The sequence below is a fragment of the Styela clava genome, chromosome 2, assembly GCF_964204865.1.
Source record: "Styela clava chromosome 2, kaStyClav1.hap1.2, whole genome shotgun sequence".
Classification (NCBI taxonomy): Eukaryota; Metazoa; Chordata; class Ascidiacea; order Stolidobranchia; family Styelidae; genus Styela; species Styela clava.
The window spans coordinates 24,058,302-24,078,022 of NC_135251.1; the positions used below are offsets into that span (position 1 = coordinate 24,058,302).

General features: G+C 33.0%; 3 protein-coding genes across 4 annotated transcripts; all 3 read right to left on the reverse strand.

Moving 5' to 3' along the window:
• Positions 1-58: 58 nt before the first annotated feature.
• On the reverse strand, positions 59-3,940 carry LOC120336807 (membrane frizzled-related protein-like). 2 transcript variants are annotated; one of them, XM_039404574.2, is made up of 7 exons: positions 3,797-3,940; positions 3,030-3,268; positions 2,254-2,407; positions 1,754-1,992; positions 937-1,074; positions 574-742; positions 59-369 (listed from the first exon to the last, which is right to left on the reverse strand). In XM_039404574.2, exons 1-7 carry the CDS (start codon positions 3,855-3,857, stop codon positions 290-292), a joined length of 1,080 nt encoding a protein of 359 aa, XP_039260508.2. In that variant the 5' UTR covers positions 3,858-3,940; the 3' UTR covers positions 59-289. The 2 variants fall into 2 exon arrangements, with proteins under 2 accessions (XP_039260508.2, XP_039260509.2); XM_039404575.2 differs by having other exon boundaries at positions 3,751-3,857.
• Positions 3,941-6,459: 2,519 nt separating this feature from the next.
• LOC120336806 (uncharacterized) lies at positions 6,460-10,877 on the reverse strand. Its single transcript, XM_039404573.2, has 7 exons — positions 10,724-10,877; positions 10,281-10,555; positions 9,624-9,771; positions 8,785-9,029; positions 8,358-8,495; positions 7,776-7,932; positions 6,460-7,005 (listed from the first exon to the last, which is right to left on the reverse strand). Exons 1-7 carry the CDS (start codon positions 10,779-10,781, stop codon positions 6,938-6,940), a joined length of 1,089 nt encoding a protein of 362 aa, XP_039260507.2. The 5' UTR covers positions 10,782-10,877; the 3' UTR covers positions 6,460-6,937.
• A 2,650-nt stretch (positions 10,878-13,527) lies between these two features.
• On the reverse strand, positions 13,528-19,677 carry LOC120336829 (uncharacterized). Its single transcript, XM_039404603.2, has 8 exons — positions 19,548-19,677; positions 18,925-19,005; positions 17,594-17,829; positions 17,054-17,224; positions 16,571-16,813; positions 15,999-16,112; positions 14,699-14,855; positions 13,528-13,796 (listed from the first exon to the last, which is right to left on the reverse strand). The coding sequence occupies exons 2-8, from the start codon at positions 18,977-18,979 to the stop codon at positions 13,729-13,731; spliced, it is 1,044 nt and encodes a 347-aa protein (XP_039260537.2). The 5' UTR covers positions 18,980-19,005; positions 19,548-19,677; the 3' UTR covers positions 13,528-13,728.
• Positions 19,678-19,721: the final 44 nt, after the last annotated feature.

Below are 19,721 nucleotides of genomic sequence, written 5' to 3' on the forward strand. Positions count from 1 at the left end.
ATATGAAATCAAAAGTTTTTAAAACCCGGAAATGATTCACAAAGGATTGAAAGATCAATAATGTACATGATAAAGTGATATTGAATGACATTTAAAGTCCAACTGCTACATTTCACAGTCATCTACCTCAAGCTTGCAACAATTAAACGAAACCAGACATAAAATACAATTTTTATTACACTTATATATACATTTCCCTGACTTCAAACTGTGATTCTGAATACGAGTTTTGAGCAAGTTCGTGTTTGGCGTCACAAAGATATGCCTGCGTAGGAACCATATCGATTGTCTATATATACTGATCAACGACAACCTTATTCTTGCAGTCATCAGTACGGCAACGGAAACATGTTTCCATTTTTCTTTGACCTGAGTAAAAAATGATTTATGTCAGCATAGTAAAAAAAGGGTTTCTGCAACGAATTTCCTTAAAGTTGTATTTCATTTATCTTGTTATTTTGATAGATACGCCATAAAATGAATAAAAGCGAAAATATGTAAAATTCAGAATTATAATCAGGTCAATTTAAAGTTTTTGAAATAAGAGATAAAAATAACACTAAAGATACTTACGGACGTCCTTCTTCAGCTTTTTGACTTTAAGAAATGCTTTGCAGTTAAAAGCGTAATTGTCAGAATTCTTTTTCTTCTTGCAATATTCAAAACCTATCAACTTGTCGAAACATACTGCTGCTACTCCGCCCGCGGTAGTGGACTCATCTCCTGGCGTACTCCTTCCGGACTATAACGATATATATATAATGTAAGCTTTAAATGCAAATAACAACGCTGGTTTGGTCGAAATCTCTATTACCTAAATTGCATATGACATTCACTAACATCCCCATTTTGCCTTGAATCAGATTGAGCGCTAGCGACCCAAGTTTTTCTATAGTTATTATTAATTTAGCATTATCGCTATAGATTACACTTTACTTGTAGTTCTGTCGCAGCTGGATCTGGGAATATATCCAAATCAAAATCTTCGGATTCTGTTTCGACATTTCCCAAATATCTTGATTCTTTGCCCAACCAGAAATCAGCTAGTTCACCGGCGTTGTATATGCAATAAGCCTGAATAAATTCATATGTTCTATTATTCTCAGTCTAATTGTTTTTGAAGTGGGGTTTGTATCTGTCTTGCGTTATAAATCCCTATGTCCTCCGACAATCGAAGCAACTAATGACACCTCCCTTCAAAAAGTTTATTCCCCGCCGTTCAAATACGCGAGATACACCATTTGAAGGTTTGTTCAAATGATATCGAAGCATTGACAAGCGCTGATATTTGCGGAAATATTTTAAAATATAACAATATTTGCGTACCAACCGATAATAATATATTTTTCACGTTGACGTTAAATCTACTCTAACTCAATATATATAATGGGACAAGTGCAACAAATATCAGACAAGGAAGACATGTGGAACAAGTCTGAGGCAAGAGAGACAATAAGTGTGGAATAAGTGGTATGGCCTTTGTGAGACACCGTTCAAATATTATTTTCAGGCTTTTTGGACGATTTAGCTAATTGGACGATTGTTCCCATCTACGTTTACGAAAATGTTAGGGTGTTTTAACCTCCCTAGTACTTTTGATTTCAATTGAGTGTCTTTTAATCTACTGTGGTCATGAGGCAGACGCATTAGCAATATTTCGAAGCGGCGTCAAAAAAATACCGTCACTCCCTGGTACCATACTGCAATGGAATTAAGTCTTTTGGGCTAATAGTAGTTATATTCATGAACTCACAAAATTGGTGATTTCGCAGAGTTGAGCTTCCCACGCAACAAGTTGGCATGATTTCTCTGGCATAAATTTTCCGTTCTGACAATCGACTCGCGAACTTTTTTCTAATACGTAGTTTGGCTGGCATGCAACATAACATCTTTTGTAAAAGTCATTATTGATTCCGTCTCGACATTTTGTTTTTTCAAGGTCAGCTCGTGGCCCAAGCATGTTCCTATCACAGAAGTTTACAGCATTCCAGCCTACATTTGAAAAACAACACATATTTTCAAACTGCAAAACTATTTCCACAATAACATAAATTGCGTTTGTCAACTATTTAATAAAACTGAATATTTCATCGTATATTTTGATTTTTATAACGGTCCATAAAAACAAACAAATGAAATGCGCTACAATTTACAACAGGAAAATACCAGAGAACTCTGTTGTAGCCTATGTATACGCGACCCTTAGCGACGTTGATTATAACTAATGCAACATACTTTGTAGGCATAACTTACTATTATAAGTAGCATTGAATCCTTTGAAATTATTGAATTCGTCGCTTAGGAATTGAACTATGACAAAATTTGTTTTTGATCGATATTTCATGGTTGCTCCTGTATTTGATCCAAAGAAATATTCACCATCTCCGTCGATGTCTTCTTCAAAAATCTAATTTGAAAATATAAACTAGGCGATAAATATTGTGCACATGATTTTGTTGTTTATAGCCAAACTTGAAAGATTAAACTTAGCCAAACTTATTGAGAACGTTTAACAGATGCAATTGCCAGAAAACCGAGTCAAATTGCAGTAAAAATCGCAGAATATAATGTCATGTCAGTGTATCAACAAACCAATTTTATCCTCGACAGCTTTGAAGCTGGCCTCCCTTACTGAGATGCCAGAATCGTAGATGTCCCTTCAAACAAAAGATATTAGAAAAGAGCCTTCCTATTAAAACCCATTTAATTACAATAACCTATTTGCTTTGATCAATTGCAAGTGCACCATCCATTTACGTAATTAAAAAATTAAAGTATTATTATGCAACTTTTGTGATTAATGACCTAATGAACTGAGCAGTTTCAATTTCAGATTCTCAAGAAATCACGAAGTAATATAACGATTCGTATATCGTATTATAATATCGATTAGTTTCCAAACCATGTTTTCAAACACAAAAAATTTCTGACACGGGAGCGACTGAGAGCGAAAGAAAGTGAGAGGTATAAAGAGAGAAGGTGTCTATTCCAGAGACGCACTAAAACTCAAATATTACAGCCTCACTTACCATAATGTAATCGGTCATTTCTCCGCCAGGCTCTCCAACTTGAAAATTGTCAAATTTGATTTCGACTATGTTACCAGCTTCAACCTCAATTACCCATTCACATAGCATATCTGCTGGATAATTAGCAGGGAACAACGGACTAGTGAAACGTCCCGATGGGGCTGTCATAAATGATTCCCCGCAAATGTCCACTTCAAAATCGAATGGCGAAACATCCAAATTTGCTTCGATGAATGAATCTGAACATAAAAACAAATTAAAAAAAAAATAATATAAAAATATTATCAATAGTATTATTCATAACAGTTACACTACATTTCAAGGGATCAGAATATTGGATCAATCATTTTGCGACGGTGACTCCTGGCAGTTTTGAGCGCAAATTAAATTCATAAATCGTTTTGCTAAAATGTTGTTATCGTCAGTGAACTTTGAGTTTATATTTGTAGTTGCCGGGATTTTGAGGATGTGGTGTAACTTATCACCAAGAAGCTTTTTGCCGGGTGATGTTGCTGTAATGAGGCCGTCGTGACAATATATTTGTGCAGTGGCGTTTGATTTTCTTTATCGTATCCGTGTGACAGATATTTTCGTGAATATTTAGTCAAATATTTATTAAATTTAGAAGATTTCGACACGTCCCAAATGAATATCGAACAACTTCCGTATACATACTAACAACAAAAAGTCGAAACTAGAAAAAACAAAAAAGGCAGAATACCATATAGAGCCTGAAGCAACTGTATCCGTGATAAATATTAAATTACCTTGGGCGATCACGTGAGCACAAAAAATAGCTAAGATACATATCCATACATTCAACTCCATTTTGGTTAAATAAGTTTTGCTAATTTTACTATTTTACTGTTGTAAGCTGAAACGGCAACAATTACATTAGATTATTAGTAATATATATTTGAACCCACAATTAACGAACAAAAATGCATCCTTTCAATTGGAATGCAATAAATTGAGGACTAATATTTTGAGGACTAATATTTGCCTTTTCTTTTCCAAAAAGAATTCAGAGACTAGTTTGTAACCATCGATAATTCTAACCAACAGCACTACTGTGATCCATTTTGAATTTCAGACTACCTGCCATGCAAAATATCATAACGCTAAACCTTGCGCCCTATTATTCTGGATGAACGACTTCCTCACATTTCTGTTCAACGTAAGAAATCTGACCTATATACTAACGTGTTTTTAAAAAACTTGTCTAAACGTTCCTGCATTTATTTACTATTTGGGTCGAAATAGTAAACTCCTGGTAAGTATGTCACGGTATTCGAAATAAGCTGTTTCCGAAAATACTTCATGAAGGGCTTAGCTAAATATAAGCTTTATAAATGAGATTGCTCAAGGCGACTTGTCTGCAACAACTAATGTCGACAATTTTTAATTTGATGATTTGCGATCGATCGAGATATCTCGTGTCAGTTAGTTTCTCGGGAGAATGCAATTATCTGGTTTCTTTTGAAGTAAATTTGGGTCATGACGTCACGAAAATTTTTGTCGGTAATTTCCACTTTTATAGTTTTCTAAAAAATTGATAAAAATGACCAATTGGTGCAATTGTGAATCAACTGAAAGTAAGTAAAACTAACTGTAATTTTGTAGTATACGTGGTATTGCGATATGTTTTGTTGACACGGATAGTATACTTATCGAGTCTCACCTACCTACAACTATGCATAAATTGGACGGAATTCGTAAATATACTAGTTAAAAGTATATTCGTATTTGACCGGAAACTGTGTCGGAACAATTCAACATGGGATGCTTTCATATTAGCACAAAATGAAGCGGTTTTAATTGCTACTTCAGTAAGACTTCACGTTACCACCACACTTATTATAGAAATTGTAGAATTTCACACAAAAATTGACCACTTCGAGTTAACGTTCCTTATATTGCTAATTTTCTGTCGTTCTTATTGTTGACAAAATCGCTTTTATACATAAAACTGGACTTATTCTGGACAATTTGACGCTTCCAAATTTTCAATAAATAATTTCTCAAAGAGCCGAATTATTTTTATATATTAAATATTATTATCGTATATAGGCTTGCATTGGTTTTGTTTTATCCTAAATATATATTATTTTAAACAACTTAGACTTAAGTGAAGATATTCTAATTATTCATTACGGCAAATTAGGGATCAAAGGGCATAAACACGTACGACCATCTACAGATAACCATTAATATCCCTCGTGTACTTATAGGAACATGACAAGTACTGCATATTCAAAAGGGGACAAATTGATGATGCAAATTAATAAGATATTACTGACCATCACTGTACGCCGTGTCCATGTATCTGTACATTGCTCATCGCTCTGAATGCATGATAAAATTGGTTTCCAACACTATTTTGATGTATACTTAACAACAAAAAAGTGAATAAAACAAAATGTATCAATAAAGTGAACCACTTGTCGTTTGTCACCTATCAGAACTGAGATCCACGACACGTAATACGTACCATTTCATCATCGTCACCATAAGCGTCCGGGTGTGTTCTATGTAAGGCATATTTTGACACCAGCTAGCGACGTCGCAAAACATTTCGTCCTCAACGTACGTCAGATGCTAAATTGAAATTAGCTCAAACAACGCACCTTATCACAACTTTTCTGATGCTTTTTGTTTTACTTTCACAATAATGAGGTAATATGTTATATCATTGTTATTCTGTGTACCTCAGCACTTTTGAGTTCAGTTTCAAAGGTCATAACCTGGAACACTTGTTTCGCTTTCGAGTTACAAATCCATAAAAAACATCATTGCGCTGAGTTGTTATGTGTTCTGCAGTTCTGGCATCATTCTCTTTTCATATAGGCCTACGTTCGTGGTGCATTTTGTCGGGAATACGCTTTACAATATATTTTAATGATATTGTTCATGATGGTCAATTCAATTAATGCACATTGTGGCGCTTTTATTTAAATATTTGCCAAAATATATGCGAATTCATTAGAATTTATAGGCCATGGTAGACCACGAAAAAAATGATATTCATAAAAAACATAGTAAACGAAAACAATTATATTACTGACAATGATATTTCAGCTTATGATAGAATTCGGTTTAAAGATTCTTCTGATAAAACCACTTATAGTCAAATTGGGGTCAAGAAATAGGACAATGATATATATATACGTAATGGGATATTGCATTCGTGGTTACGAAGAGAATTTTTATGACATACGATATTTCAATCTAAAGCGACATCGTCTCGCTTATGCGTTATCTCACGAATAACTTTTTTTTTTATATATATTCCTGTAGCAAAACCTTTTATACTATGCACACACAACACACAAAGTAAAATCAATAATTCATCATTTATTAATTATTCATTTACTTTAAAAATATAACTCATTCATTAATAAATTAGAATATTAATTATAGTAACTACCATTGCTAACTGATGTACACATAAGTTATTCAATATAGCGCCAATAATATACAATAGATGATATAAAGACAATACACAAGAATATATAAGTCCAATCATGATTACAGAATTACAATGCAATCTAATAAAATAAAAGGAAAATACCTTTAATGCCATTTCTGCTATCCTTCCTACTTACCGTAGAAACTATTGGGTGTGGAAGGCAAGGCATGGTCCCCGTATAACATGAGTTATCCAGTTTCTCCCATCTTGGGATTGTAATAAGACTTACAGAACCCACGGTTAAGCAAAGTGCTCACTATGAAGTATGTAAAAGTTGAAACCATACTATTTTTTTGTGTTTGTTTACGACGCATTACATTGTTTATTGAGGTAAGCAGAAAAAATAGTACATAGAAAGTTGCAACGATATATAACAGAATGGTTACTCCATTTTGTACGTTTTATTAGTCCTCCTTGTGAAAATCATCACCATAAGCTTTTATATGTAAACTGGAACAGAGCAATCGACTGCCCTACACTCAAAACACGCCTTCACTTTTCTTTTTGCTGAAAAATTACAAAATATTATTGATTTAATAATATTCATGCTTTAGAGCAGCAAAGACTGCCAGGATGCCACAAATTTTGCAATAGATGTTTATTCATTTGCAGTATGCGTTTTAAATAACATGATATGAAACATTCACTGTTCACGGAATGAAGAGCTTGACATAGCGAGAAAAATATTAGAAGCTTGTTTTTACGTTTATCTACAAATTTAAATTGTGATGAGTAATGGTGAATAAGCGACCAAATTAGTGAGTCATCTAATGCTAGTTGAAATTGGCTTGATATTGATGGAAATGAGTTTATTATAATAAATATGAGTAGTTTTAACAAGTTGTTGTTGTTGTTGTTGCTTTTCTCAACAAGCAATAGGCAAATCGTTTCAGTACTTAAAAAGATGGTTGAAGGCGCTTGAATGTTATTACTTTTCCTTTTTATTTAATTTTCCATTGAGTCATATGTGACCCGATACAGTTTTATTTTGATTTATAGGAATCTTTTTTCTGTATATATAGAAACACATTAACCCGTCTCGCATGTAGGTCATTTCAGAACACTCGATGCTCTAAAAAGCCTTACCGTACCGGTACCTATTGGCGACATTAATGTCCATATATTTGAGCATTGCTTTCATGTAAATATTGTAAATAGTCAGTATCCCAGTACCAACCTGTTCTACCAACCTATCTTGCATGATGTTACACGAGAGATATTTTTTCTGTTTTGTATTATTTTAAAAATATTGTGTATAATTAATATTACACACTCACCAACTTCTTCCTTCAATTTCTTTATCTTCAGAAACGCTTTGCAGTTAAAAAGATAATCGGTATTCAATTTCCTCACACAATAACTGTACTTCAACAAATTGTCTTTACACGGCGTAGGTTTGTTTACGGCTGTACCACCATCTGGAACTCGTCCAGTCTATAAAACGAGGAAAAAAGAATGAAATTTTTGTCAAAAAAACATCCTTTCCTTCCTAATCAAGATAACGAACTGTTTTCGTAAAAATGAGAACCTCAGCACAAAACTCATGGTCGGCCGGTTAGCCAGCGAGTCCTAACTATTTTGAAGCCATAACACGATGTTCAACTTATGTGAAGAAATTTAGAATAACTATTTATAAACGTAAGATTTGTTACTCTTTCCCAAATATTATAGTTCTATGCGTATTGGTGGATGTTTATACAAAACAGGATTTTGCTGGAAATATTATTTGGAGGAATGAAATATTTCACACCAAGAGTTGTGTCGACAAGCTTGCTTAACTTGGGTCAATTCTTCTCCAAAGCCATGTTTGAATACAAAATATTAAAAAAAAACAATAAGTAGTAAATGTTCAATCATACATGAATGTCTACTCCCGTCGGATCTGGAAATATGTCCAAATTAATTTCCACGGGATCTGCTTCAACTCCTTGCAAATACCTTGATTCTTTTCTCAGCCAGAACTCAGTAAGTTCACCGGTGTTGTATAAACAGTAAGCCTAAAATTAATCATTCGAATAAAAATAAATTGCATTAATTAATTTAATTTAAATTAAAAAAAATTTATTTAACATATGAATGTAACTAATAGTTAGTAATTACTAGTTAGTAATAAGAAGATTTATTGAGGGTTCTAGTTAGCCTCAAATGTTAAACCACATGCCTTAACACAATATCTTTTGATTAAATTTGTTCGTTAGAATATTCAAATGATTATAGCTATGCACATTTTCGACGCCTTGTCTCAGTCTACGAGCAATACTTTTAAAATTTGATTATATAACTTACAAAATTTGTAATTTCACAAAGTTCAACTTCCCAAGCAACAAGTTCACAAACGTTCTCAGGTATAAATTTCCCGTTTACGCAATCAACTTTTGAACTTTTCGACAGAATATAGTTGGGATTGCAAGAAACGTAACATCTCTTATAGAAATCATTTTTGTTCTCGTCTCTACACTTTGTTTTCTCCGTGTTAACGGTTTGCCCAAATCCAAGGGAATATTTGTCGCAATATTCAATAGCATTCCAACCTAAATATTTTTCAAAAAATCGCATTTTCAGATACTCAGATAAATTCATCCACGATATGGTTATCCGATAATCTGATCTATTTTTTTTTACATCGAACTCGGTTGGTAAAGATATCATGACGTCATAATTCAGGCAACTATTCTACAACCAAACTTTGAGTAAGAATGCTTTTAAGTAAAAACTCGTTTTATATGGAAAAATTCAGTTGCAATTACAGATAAATAATTCCGTATTTCATAAGGATTCGAGTGCTTGGTCCTGGGTTATGTGTTCATTTTAAATCTAACACAAAATTCTTTTGGCTTGAAAAAAGAAGACTTCGGATCTAAGCCAATTTCAGATCGAGGGTGTTTGGTGACCCCCTTCATGGGATACTTGCAATAACAAACCAGCAAACATTTTAGAAAAAAGTTTTATAAGATGAGTTATTGGTGATCTTCTTTTATAGATACCATTTCATGTATAAATTAGTTTCACACAATTAACTAAAAACTGTGGGTCGTGGCAATATAAAGTTTGAGTGTGGAGGAATTTGTGAAAATGTTTACTATTTCATGGAGTATAAACATATTATACCGATCAAATAGACCTACTATCAAACGTTGCTTTGAATCCTCTGAAATTATCAATGTCATCGCTGAAAAACTGAACAACAACAAAATTCGATTTTGATCTATATACGGCGCCAGTTTGCTGACCATAAAAGTACTGTTCCTTAGCATCTTCGTTGCTCTCAAATATCTGTAGACATTGATGTGAAAATATTGTTAAAGTTTCGTCCAGTCACTCTAGTGCAACGACGGTTTATGAAACATATTTGGTGACGAAATTTGCGCAACAATAAAAAATGAAATAAGGTTTGAAAACTAATATTCTAAATTTGTTCAAGTATTCTGTTGCCCAAAATATGTCTTAACATGCTTATTTTTTGAGTTTAAAAGATGAGAAACTGTGAAAAAAATTGAAAGTACCGATAAAAGTATTTCAGATTCAATTCTAGTAAAACGAACAACTTTAAGCGAGATTATGAATATAGTTTAAAAAGTTTCAATTTGAACCGCAGTGGATTTTTTATTTCCAAGAATATGATCATTACAATTTTGCTCAAAGGAAAATAAAATCATATAAAAGTTAAAATCAAGGTGTAGAAAAGTCAAAAAGCGTGACGCCAAGTTGGAGGCGAACTAAAGAAGCAATTTTGAACTGCTCAAAAGATAATTATAATGATCATTTACGAAATAAAATATTACCATGACGTAATCATTTATATCTTCTCCAGAAATCCCGACGTTAAAATCATCAAATTTGATTTGAATTACATGGCCAACTTCCACTTCTATCACCCATTCACAAATTGTATTATTTGGATAATCATTAGGATAAAACGGTGAAGTAAATTGTCCTGATACTCTGTCTAAAAACATTCCTCCACAACTACTCGAATCCACGAATACGTCATCTGGGTCCACCGTCAGAGATGGAGGAATAAAGTCTCCAAAATTTGCTTCAATAAGGTCAAAAGTGTCTGGAAGACAATTAAAAATTCCATAAAAATGTTTTACTGTTTAAATTAGTTTTACTCGTTTTTAGATTTTACGTTGAAATAACAAAACATATGAAATATCTGATATTATTATTGATTAGATTTGATCATTTTTTGCTTAATCATTCTTTCGTAGTTTTTTTCACTCACCTTCCGCTGAGGCGTAGAGCCGGGAAAGTAAACAGATATAAATCCATATATTTTTCATCTTATCTCTTGATGGCAAAACAATTATTCTTCTGTATTCGTACTATAAAAGCTATACGTGTAAAAGTAAAAACAGTAGATAATAACTGTGTGATAAAAAGAGTTAACAAATGTGAAATTTATAATATAAAATTGAAATGAAAATTTTTGGAGTCTTGTCTCACACATACACAAATTAAATTTTCGTATTGTTACAAGACTTCAGAAGAGTTAGGTTTGTGCCAGTGTGGAAGCAATCACAGGAATACTTTCTTTTATAAGCTTTCCCAATAGGTTCTAGTAACATAATTATTCAACAATCACATGAGCCGAAAATGCAAAGGTAAAATGTAATTTCATCAAGTTTTAATTTCTGTACAATTACAAAAAAATATATAATTCACAGGGTAAAGTACCTAACTGCGTCACTTTATTTTTGGATTGTGATCTGTATACACCTGACAACGATGTAACAGTTTGCGTTCTTGTTACGAGGCATTACACTATCAATCACATGGTACGAAAGTGCAAGTGCATGATCGTACTTTCATCGATATTCAAGTGATACAAAAAAACAAGATTATCATATTTTGCATACTATAGCGACTTTTTTTCCAATTTTCTCCCAAGGTAAAATAACATATTTCTTTTCAAACTAGCAACCGTTGGATAAATGTCAAACAGAGGCGGGTTAAGCCGTGTTATGGCATAATCTATGTTTAGATTATAGTTAATACTTTTTAAACCGTTAATTTAACTTTATAGATATTTATTTTATATGCCCATGATTTAATTTTGTTTATTTTCAAAATACAGATTTTCTGTCTGCAATTTGTCGAAAGTTTTTTATATATATATTTTTTTTATATATATAGAGATGTGTCATATACTCACAAGGCAGGACAAGAATAATTTCGAAAATAAAACGAAGAACAAAGTAATGACTATGCAGGTTTACTTTATATTAAAAAACCCACTTTGAAAAACTATACTCTGCATGAAGTCCTGAAGCAATTTCAAAATAGTTTCATAAAATTTCTTTTTACTCCAAAAAAACTACTATAAACAGAGATGGATGTAAACAAAAAGTTCGATGACTCGTTTCAAACCCAATTTCCGACCTGGACTGACTTACAACATTGTTCCATAAAATAAATTTACTCGAACAACCTTGGAATAATCTGCTCGAAACCTAACAAGAAGTGAAGTATCAATGAAAAATCGCTTTGGCAGTCAATGCGAAACCTATCTCGGCAACAAATTTAATCTCTATTAGGCCCAGTCTCAAAAATGTTACACACGTGATAGTAACATTGCTCTGGGCGGGTGGCCTACTTTGCTTTTGAAATATAATTTATATATAATTATGATTTTGCGTCACAACGAGATATCCCTATAATTTGCATTTATGTAATTTTTAGAATAATTATATAATTTTAAATTATTGCAAAAAGACGTGGAATCGAATATTTCTTTACATCATTGTTTACCGTGAATGTACGGTACAATGCGTCGATGCGGCATGTCAATCCATTATTTGTATTAAAAAGTGAAAAACTCTTTTTTGCTGGCTGATTTTGTTTGCGTGGAGCAAACAAAATCAGCAAACAAAATCAGCCAGCAAAAAAGAGTTTTTCACTTTTTAATACAAATAATGGATTGACATGCCGCATCGACGCATTGTACCGTACATTCACGGTAAACAATGATGTAAAGAAATATTCGATTCCAGTTACATATAAATTCACTTTTATTTACTCGAAGTTGATAGCAGCGCAATTGGTATATTGTTTCTGAGAATATTTCGCTGAACGGGTATATCTTTTTTCTATATATAATATTTGAATATTTTCTGAGAGACAGACCTATTTTTGGAGTCTTGAAACTAAATCGAACATAGCACAGTATAGGTAAGTGAAATAACGCATCAACATTCAAACGATTTTGACGCGTTTATTTCGGAAATGTACCATAACTTTCCACTAAGTTGAACTTGTTTGAACTGTTGCACAGGCAACCTCATCAAACTTGGAGGTTGTCCGCTTATGTCAGTGTGTCGGGGATGTTTGCTACAACACTCCTAGTCTTTTCAAAAATCCTATTACATCTCTGAACCATAATGACTCCGGATTAAAAAAATTCACACTTCGACTCCAGCTCCGAAAAAACAACAACATTATGTATTGGAAACTGTAAGACTGGCAAGTCTTTTTCTGGAAATTTTGAACGGAGTAGTGAATTTCGATTCAGGCTTTACTTGTGGTGTCTGAAACTCCAACTCCGGTTGAATAAAATCTCGACTACGACTATTATATACCTTAAACTCTTCGTCTACTCAAAACTAAACGTCCATCGCCCGGGAGAGAACATGTAATTTGGAAGTCCGAAATAAGGTCAAAGATTATAATGGCGCACCAATTGAATATCATTAGTCATCAGCTCTGACTGAATGTGACTATCTATCCTAAAAGGATGACCGTGAGCAATTTTGTCTATTTGCCATATATATCGAAACCATGGGCATTATGCAATTATGCAGTTACGTCACCACTGACCCGTAGTTCTCTGAGTGTCTCTCTGACGTCACATTTGACTGGACTGCAGACAGTGAGAGAACTCAAACCGTACAACTTTTGATTGTTAAATGATCAAGCCTATCAAATGATTGAAACCATCACTAGTTTTCTAAATAGGTTCTGCCGTTGTTCTTTTGGGCAGAAACATAATATACTATACTCAATGTCTGGTACCTGTATTTCATTAAAAAGCTCATTTCTTGGTTGTCTTTTATTATTTAAAATTTTTAAGACTCATACACCAAAAAACAAAAAGACGGAAACCATTTTTTTGTGTTTGTAGAGATGTATCAAAGTATTTCGGATATAGGAACAAAAAAAACGACAAAAAGTTTTTTTGAGGTTCAGAAAGTGACACAATTTGACGTTGAAAATAACTTCAAGAAGCAGCAACTAGATATACACGGTTGCTGTGCAGTCAATGGCGCGACACTTGAAACAAGCGTTCATTTTCTTTTCGGCTGAAAACAAATCAGTTTGTTAAACATAATATGCATATAAAAGTTTTCACAAAATTTATTTTGAAATGTTAAAAAACTTTGAACTTTGTAAATTTTATCGTGTCAAGTTTAATGGTTCACAACAATTCCCGGCATCTGCTACCAACTATTTGCTATTATACCGAGGTGCGGCTAAAATGAAACGGGACTGGCGTCACAGATTGCGCAAAACGATTAACCATCGGTAATCAACACTTTTGCAGTGTGGCGTAATATGTGTTCTTTGTTTAACAGCTGTTTTGACACAATATCGCAATTATTTTTGCTTTTCAGGATCCATAAGTGAATGTGATAAATTTCTTGTTGAAAAAAAATAAGCGTATAAGCATGAGCATTTTAATATTATTTTTTTTTTTATAAAAATTATGGTAACATCTAATATTACTAATTATTCGTGGATTATTAGAGTTGATTTTGCTATAAAATAGTAGATCAAATATTCGAAAAGTGAAGAATGCGAACACGCAATTTATTTTTGAAGAGAATTACTACATGCAATGTCAAGCGCACTTATTCAGAAGTGAAGGAGACTCCTTGAGCAAAAGTAGGAATGACCTCAGGATTGCCAAGTGTTGCTGAAATTATATAGATTTATGGTGCTGCCTGAAAATACCGATTGACGAGAGACTCGACTAAGTTCAAGTCAATAAAATTTATATGTGAGTTGAAGGCACATTTAAAATGTTAAGAACGTTCAGCTATAAAATCTAAGTCTAGGCTTCTTTTTTATAAAATAAAATTGCGCATTACAGCGTCAAGTACATAAATTAAATTCGGTATTCAACGATAATAATCTTGGTATGAGTCAAGAAAATAAATTATGGTTGCATATACATTTTATTTATCTATTTTTCAAAATTTACCATTTTTTTTGCTGAGTTTTTTCGGTGGAAATTTAGTGAACGCCTTGCAGTTGAATGCAAATTTCTTGGTTTTTTTCTTTCTGGCACAATAGCTGAATCCTATTAACTTGTCAATGCAGCTCACTTCAGTACTGGTTGTTCTTCCAGCAACAATTGACTGTATAAGAAAAAAGTTGCGATTACTTAGAATAGAATGTATATACAAAATGGTTTTGATTGGTAGTGGTCGTATGCGGGTTCACATCTTCATTATGATTGCGTAGTTTGTGGATAAGGCTTCATTTTAGTTATACGGCAAATGAGCTATACAGCTATCACTCTCACCAGAGTCACCACTAAAGCCCAATTAGTTTAGTATATCGCACAGCATGTGCTAAGGCCCGTTTACAACAAACGTTCTAAGTGTACAATTAAAAAAAAATGTACATTTTACGCTTTAGTATTGTTCAATATGCTGGATATAAAATAAGAAATGAGAATTATATAAAACATAGATTCAAAGTCATTACATCCTGTATTATGTGAAACATTATTGCAGGGTATTATAATTAAAATATATATTCAGAGCTGTTAATCATAATCACATAAATCCATTAACCACTTTCGTCGAATTTATTTCCCAATGTAAAATAGATTTAAGTTTGTTATTATTACTTATCAATCCTAATCGGTAAGTATGTTGATAGATATTTGGGGGCTCCCGAAGTATGCGAACCAAGATGGCGGACATCGGAATGTAATATGAGTACTAGGTTAGGGTTAGGCCTTAATTTTAGGTATAAATACTACAGGAGGCTCTTGGCTAGTCTTCGAACTGATAACAGGACTAAAATAAGGAATATTGGAAAAAAATTATCGCCTAACCCTAACCTGTTACCCATGTTACGTTCCGATGTCCGCCATCTTGGTTCGCATACTTCGGGAGCACCGATATTTGTTTATTTGTCTGTCTGTCTGTCTGTCTGTTAGACATTTTCGTATGTTACGCGATATCTCACGAAAGCGAGGTTGAATCTGCTAATAATTTTGCATGTGCATTCATCATATCTCGGACCAGAAGCCCTTTGATTTTGAATGAATTATATCGTATAATTAGCGAGTTATTAATTAATTACTGAGTTAAATTTCAATTTTTATTTTTTTTTTATATTTAGCGAGCTCCTAATTAAATTTTTCGCGGAAGACCGATAAGTCGGCGGTCTCCGATCGCTATCTCGTTATGTAGTTATAGCGTTTTATTGGCAAAGAAAATTCTCAACTCAAAACAGCAAACAATGAAAGCCATTTCGAAAAATCTTACGATAATCTGAGGAAATGAGTCAAAGTCGACGTCATCAATTTGGTCTGGATCTATGGGAGGTTCCTTTCTTCTCCAATAATCTGCCAGTTGATCAGGGTTGTACAGGCATGTATCCTTAAATTTAAGAAGACGATGCCAGATTAATTAAAATGGATTTACTATAATGAACTAACTCAATTGATTCCCACTACCTACAGATACGAAACAATCAGTGGTACAGATCTTCATAGATTCTGTAACTGTCGATTTGTTTTCACATTTCAACAAAAGCTATTGTACTCTAAGAGTTTTTTCGTATTTCTGTTTAAAAACGCACGTTTTTACACAAATATCAGGTACTCAGTTCAAAAACACACCGATTCAATTCAGGAATTGAAGAATTATATGTTCCTTTATGAAATGACATATGAGGTATATATATATGGTATTTTGTTACTTTATTTGCCGATACGTACGATTATTGCTTACTGATAGCAGTTATCGTAGTTGGCTCATTCTCAAGGGATGCCAAAGGATGGGTGAGTCATGAATGAGTGGCTAAAAAATTAAGACAAAAAAGTTCATTGACTGACCAGGTTGGTGTTCTCACATTCATCAACTTTATACGGTATCAGATCGCAGACATGATTTGGACGAAAAGAGCCATTTTCACAGGTAACTTTGGTGGAGAATCCTGATAACATATAGTTGGTGTTGCACCACAAGTAACAGGTTGAATAGAAATATTTTCTTGTTTTTTCCCCAATACAGTGCGTGAACATCAGATTGACAGTCCCGTCAATCGCCAACGATTCCTTGTCGCAAAGAGTGTCCCAACATAAAAGTAAAGTAAAAAAAATGTTTATTTTATTTTCTCAATCTTACTTAATCATGCATCTCATTCAAAAAAAAATTTTTTTTTTTTAAATACAATAGGTATTGATTAACAGATAATTTCACCCACTCGCATATCGTGTTGACGATAATACGCATCCTCCTTGTTCATTGGGTTTCTTATAAATTTATAGCGGGCAACTTTGATGATCACAAGCAAATTAAAACTTACTGAAACACTTACTACGGTAAGAAGCATTAAATCCTTTGAAATTATAACTCCCATCGCTCCAAAACAAGACAATAACATAGTTCGATTTTGATGTGTAAGTGAGGCTCATGTTAGGATTTATTGTCATTGAACCTTTAAAATATTTTTCTACTTGGTCTCCGTTTTCCTCCATTTCATATATCTGCAAAATTTGTATACGATTTATTAATAATACATAAATATATAAGAATATTAAATTTAGAATTGGATATTAGATTCCAGTATTATCGTAAGTGAAAAATAGCTACTCGAATTTGCTAGTTTATAATCATTATCTTCGGGAACAGATATTTTGACATATGGCAGGAATGAACCAAATTGAAATTCTGAAATAATTCAGAATTTAAAAGCATTCACCAATTAAAATAATTCAATTTAATTCAACAATTGATAATGATACAAAATTGATTACTTCAAATGATCTGAAAATTTTTCCTGATTCAAATTTAATAAATTCCGTTCACCCCCTTTATCAAATCATGACAAATGTGATAAAATATGACAAACGTACCAATACGTAATCATCAAGATATTTATTATTTCCTAGTTCAAAATCATCAAATTTAATTTCGACAACATGATTTTCTTCTACTTCTATAATCCATTCGCATAAACCGTTTGCTCGATACTTTTTGGGATATCGTGGACTGGTAAACTGGCCGGAGCTGGCAGTTAAATGAGAAACTCCGCATTCGTCTTGATCTAACAAATCTTCAGAGATTGAAGTCGTACTGCTGGAGTCGTCTCCTGAATTGGAGAAAGAGTTTCAATTAAATAATTTAAAATATTCCCTTTTTAGAATTGTGTTGTAAATAATAAGAAATTAGTTTAATAAATTCAATGCGCCATAGAAAATTACTGCAGGGGCACTGCGAAACTCGATCCAGGCCTAAAACGGACATTTTTTGTTAATCAACACCGGATTTAGATGTCAAATTTTTGTATTGGAATATAGAAAGGTTGGCAAAGCAACAGTCTGGAGTCGATATTTGGTTGCCTACATTTCGTAAGCTGTCATCAGTGCCTAAATTTTTTTACTCGTCACAGCAGATGAGAGTTCGAACCAGCTCCGAGTTGAAGATTTATCAAATTTTTATTTTAAATTCGCTGCGCTGTCTGGCTGAGTATATAAAAGAGTCCTGTTTCAACACAATATTAGTTATTGGGAGTGTAATTTACGACTCTGACAAAATATTTGTTTGAATGGCTGTTTGAAAATTCTTTGTGACGTGATAAAATGTGTTTTTACGTTGATATAGCTGGTAATGATGATAATAAATACTACATCGTCCTCTGACATAATCTTGGAAAATAGCATCAAAGATAATGAGTCACTGACAATTATCTATGACTAAAACGTGTCTAGCTATTTTCTCTGATTATATAAAATATTTTCGTGAATATAATTGCCGTTGGCAAAAACGTCACATTCCTATGTCTTCAAGTCTTTCACATTTTGATAAAAACAGCTATGGTAGGAGATAAAGTATTATCATTGATGCGTATTCCGATATATTTCATTTTTATCTAGTACTGAACATTATTTACTATTGTATTTTTGATCAGTAACACTACTTGCCTATACGTCAACAAAAGCGAAATTTATGCCCAAAAGTGTTAATATCGCTTGCGTTTTTAGTATTGCCATAACTACCGAATACTCATTCTTTATCTGAGAGTCCTCAGTCATAAATAACTGCTGTTATGCGTCTCATTGAGTATAGTGGTCGTGTAACTGTGAACCTATCTATCTTTGGTCAAGTTTGAACGTAATTCTCTACGGTTCTTTGTTGTGTGTCTAGTAACTGAAAACATATAAAAAAAATAATAAATTTTACTCACCCTCTACTGTTGCGAATAGGTAGGATGCTAGGAATATCAATATTATTTTATGCATTTTGAGTTGAAAATTTACAATTTGACCTGTAGAATACAAAATGTAGACGATGATTTCTAATCAACTTGGCGAATTTAAATTACTGATATTCCTTAACGTAAAATCCTCAAATTTGACCAAATTTTTTATCCTCCTCCAAGTATTAAGCATTTTGTATCACATATTGCGAATATTTTCTATAACTAACTTCAAAGCGTCAAAATCAACGTAGAATCATATATTTTGTTGTCAAATTGCATCTGTATAAAACAGTTCAATTTGGTCGATAATTCAAAGCGATAAATCGACATTTCCATTTCCACGATTTCCCCCTAAATATCTGTTCGCCAGCATATCTTTCTACTTTATTGGCTAAATGCGTCCTAACAACGAATCTATGTAAACTAATTCTATTTTTAAACAAGTATTTGTGAAACGTCAGAGTTTCCATTTATTAATTATAAAGATTTTGAGGTCATATATGGAAGCTCTCCTGTGACATTGCTTGCGGCGACTGATAATGTTATTATGTTTTGTTCATATACAGTGCATGAACATTTTATACCTGTCATAGTTTAAAATAGATTACCACAAACGATGATATTGTATATGAAGGAGTGAGATCGCTTGAACTTTTGTCACATCTCCATTTTCTTGAGTCCTGTGGGCTCGATACTTCACCTCTTTTTACGTATATTCCGCTTCCATATGGCATTCCGTTAGGTCATTCCGCCATTTTATACAGACCCATGCTCAGGCTATG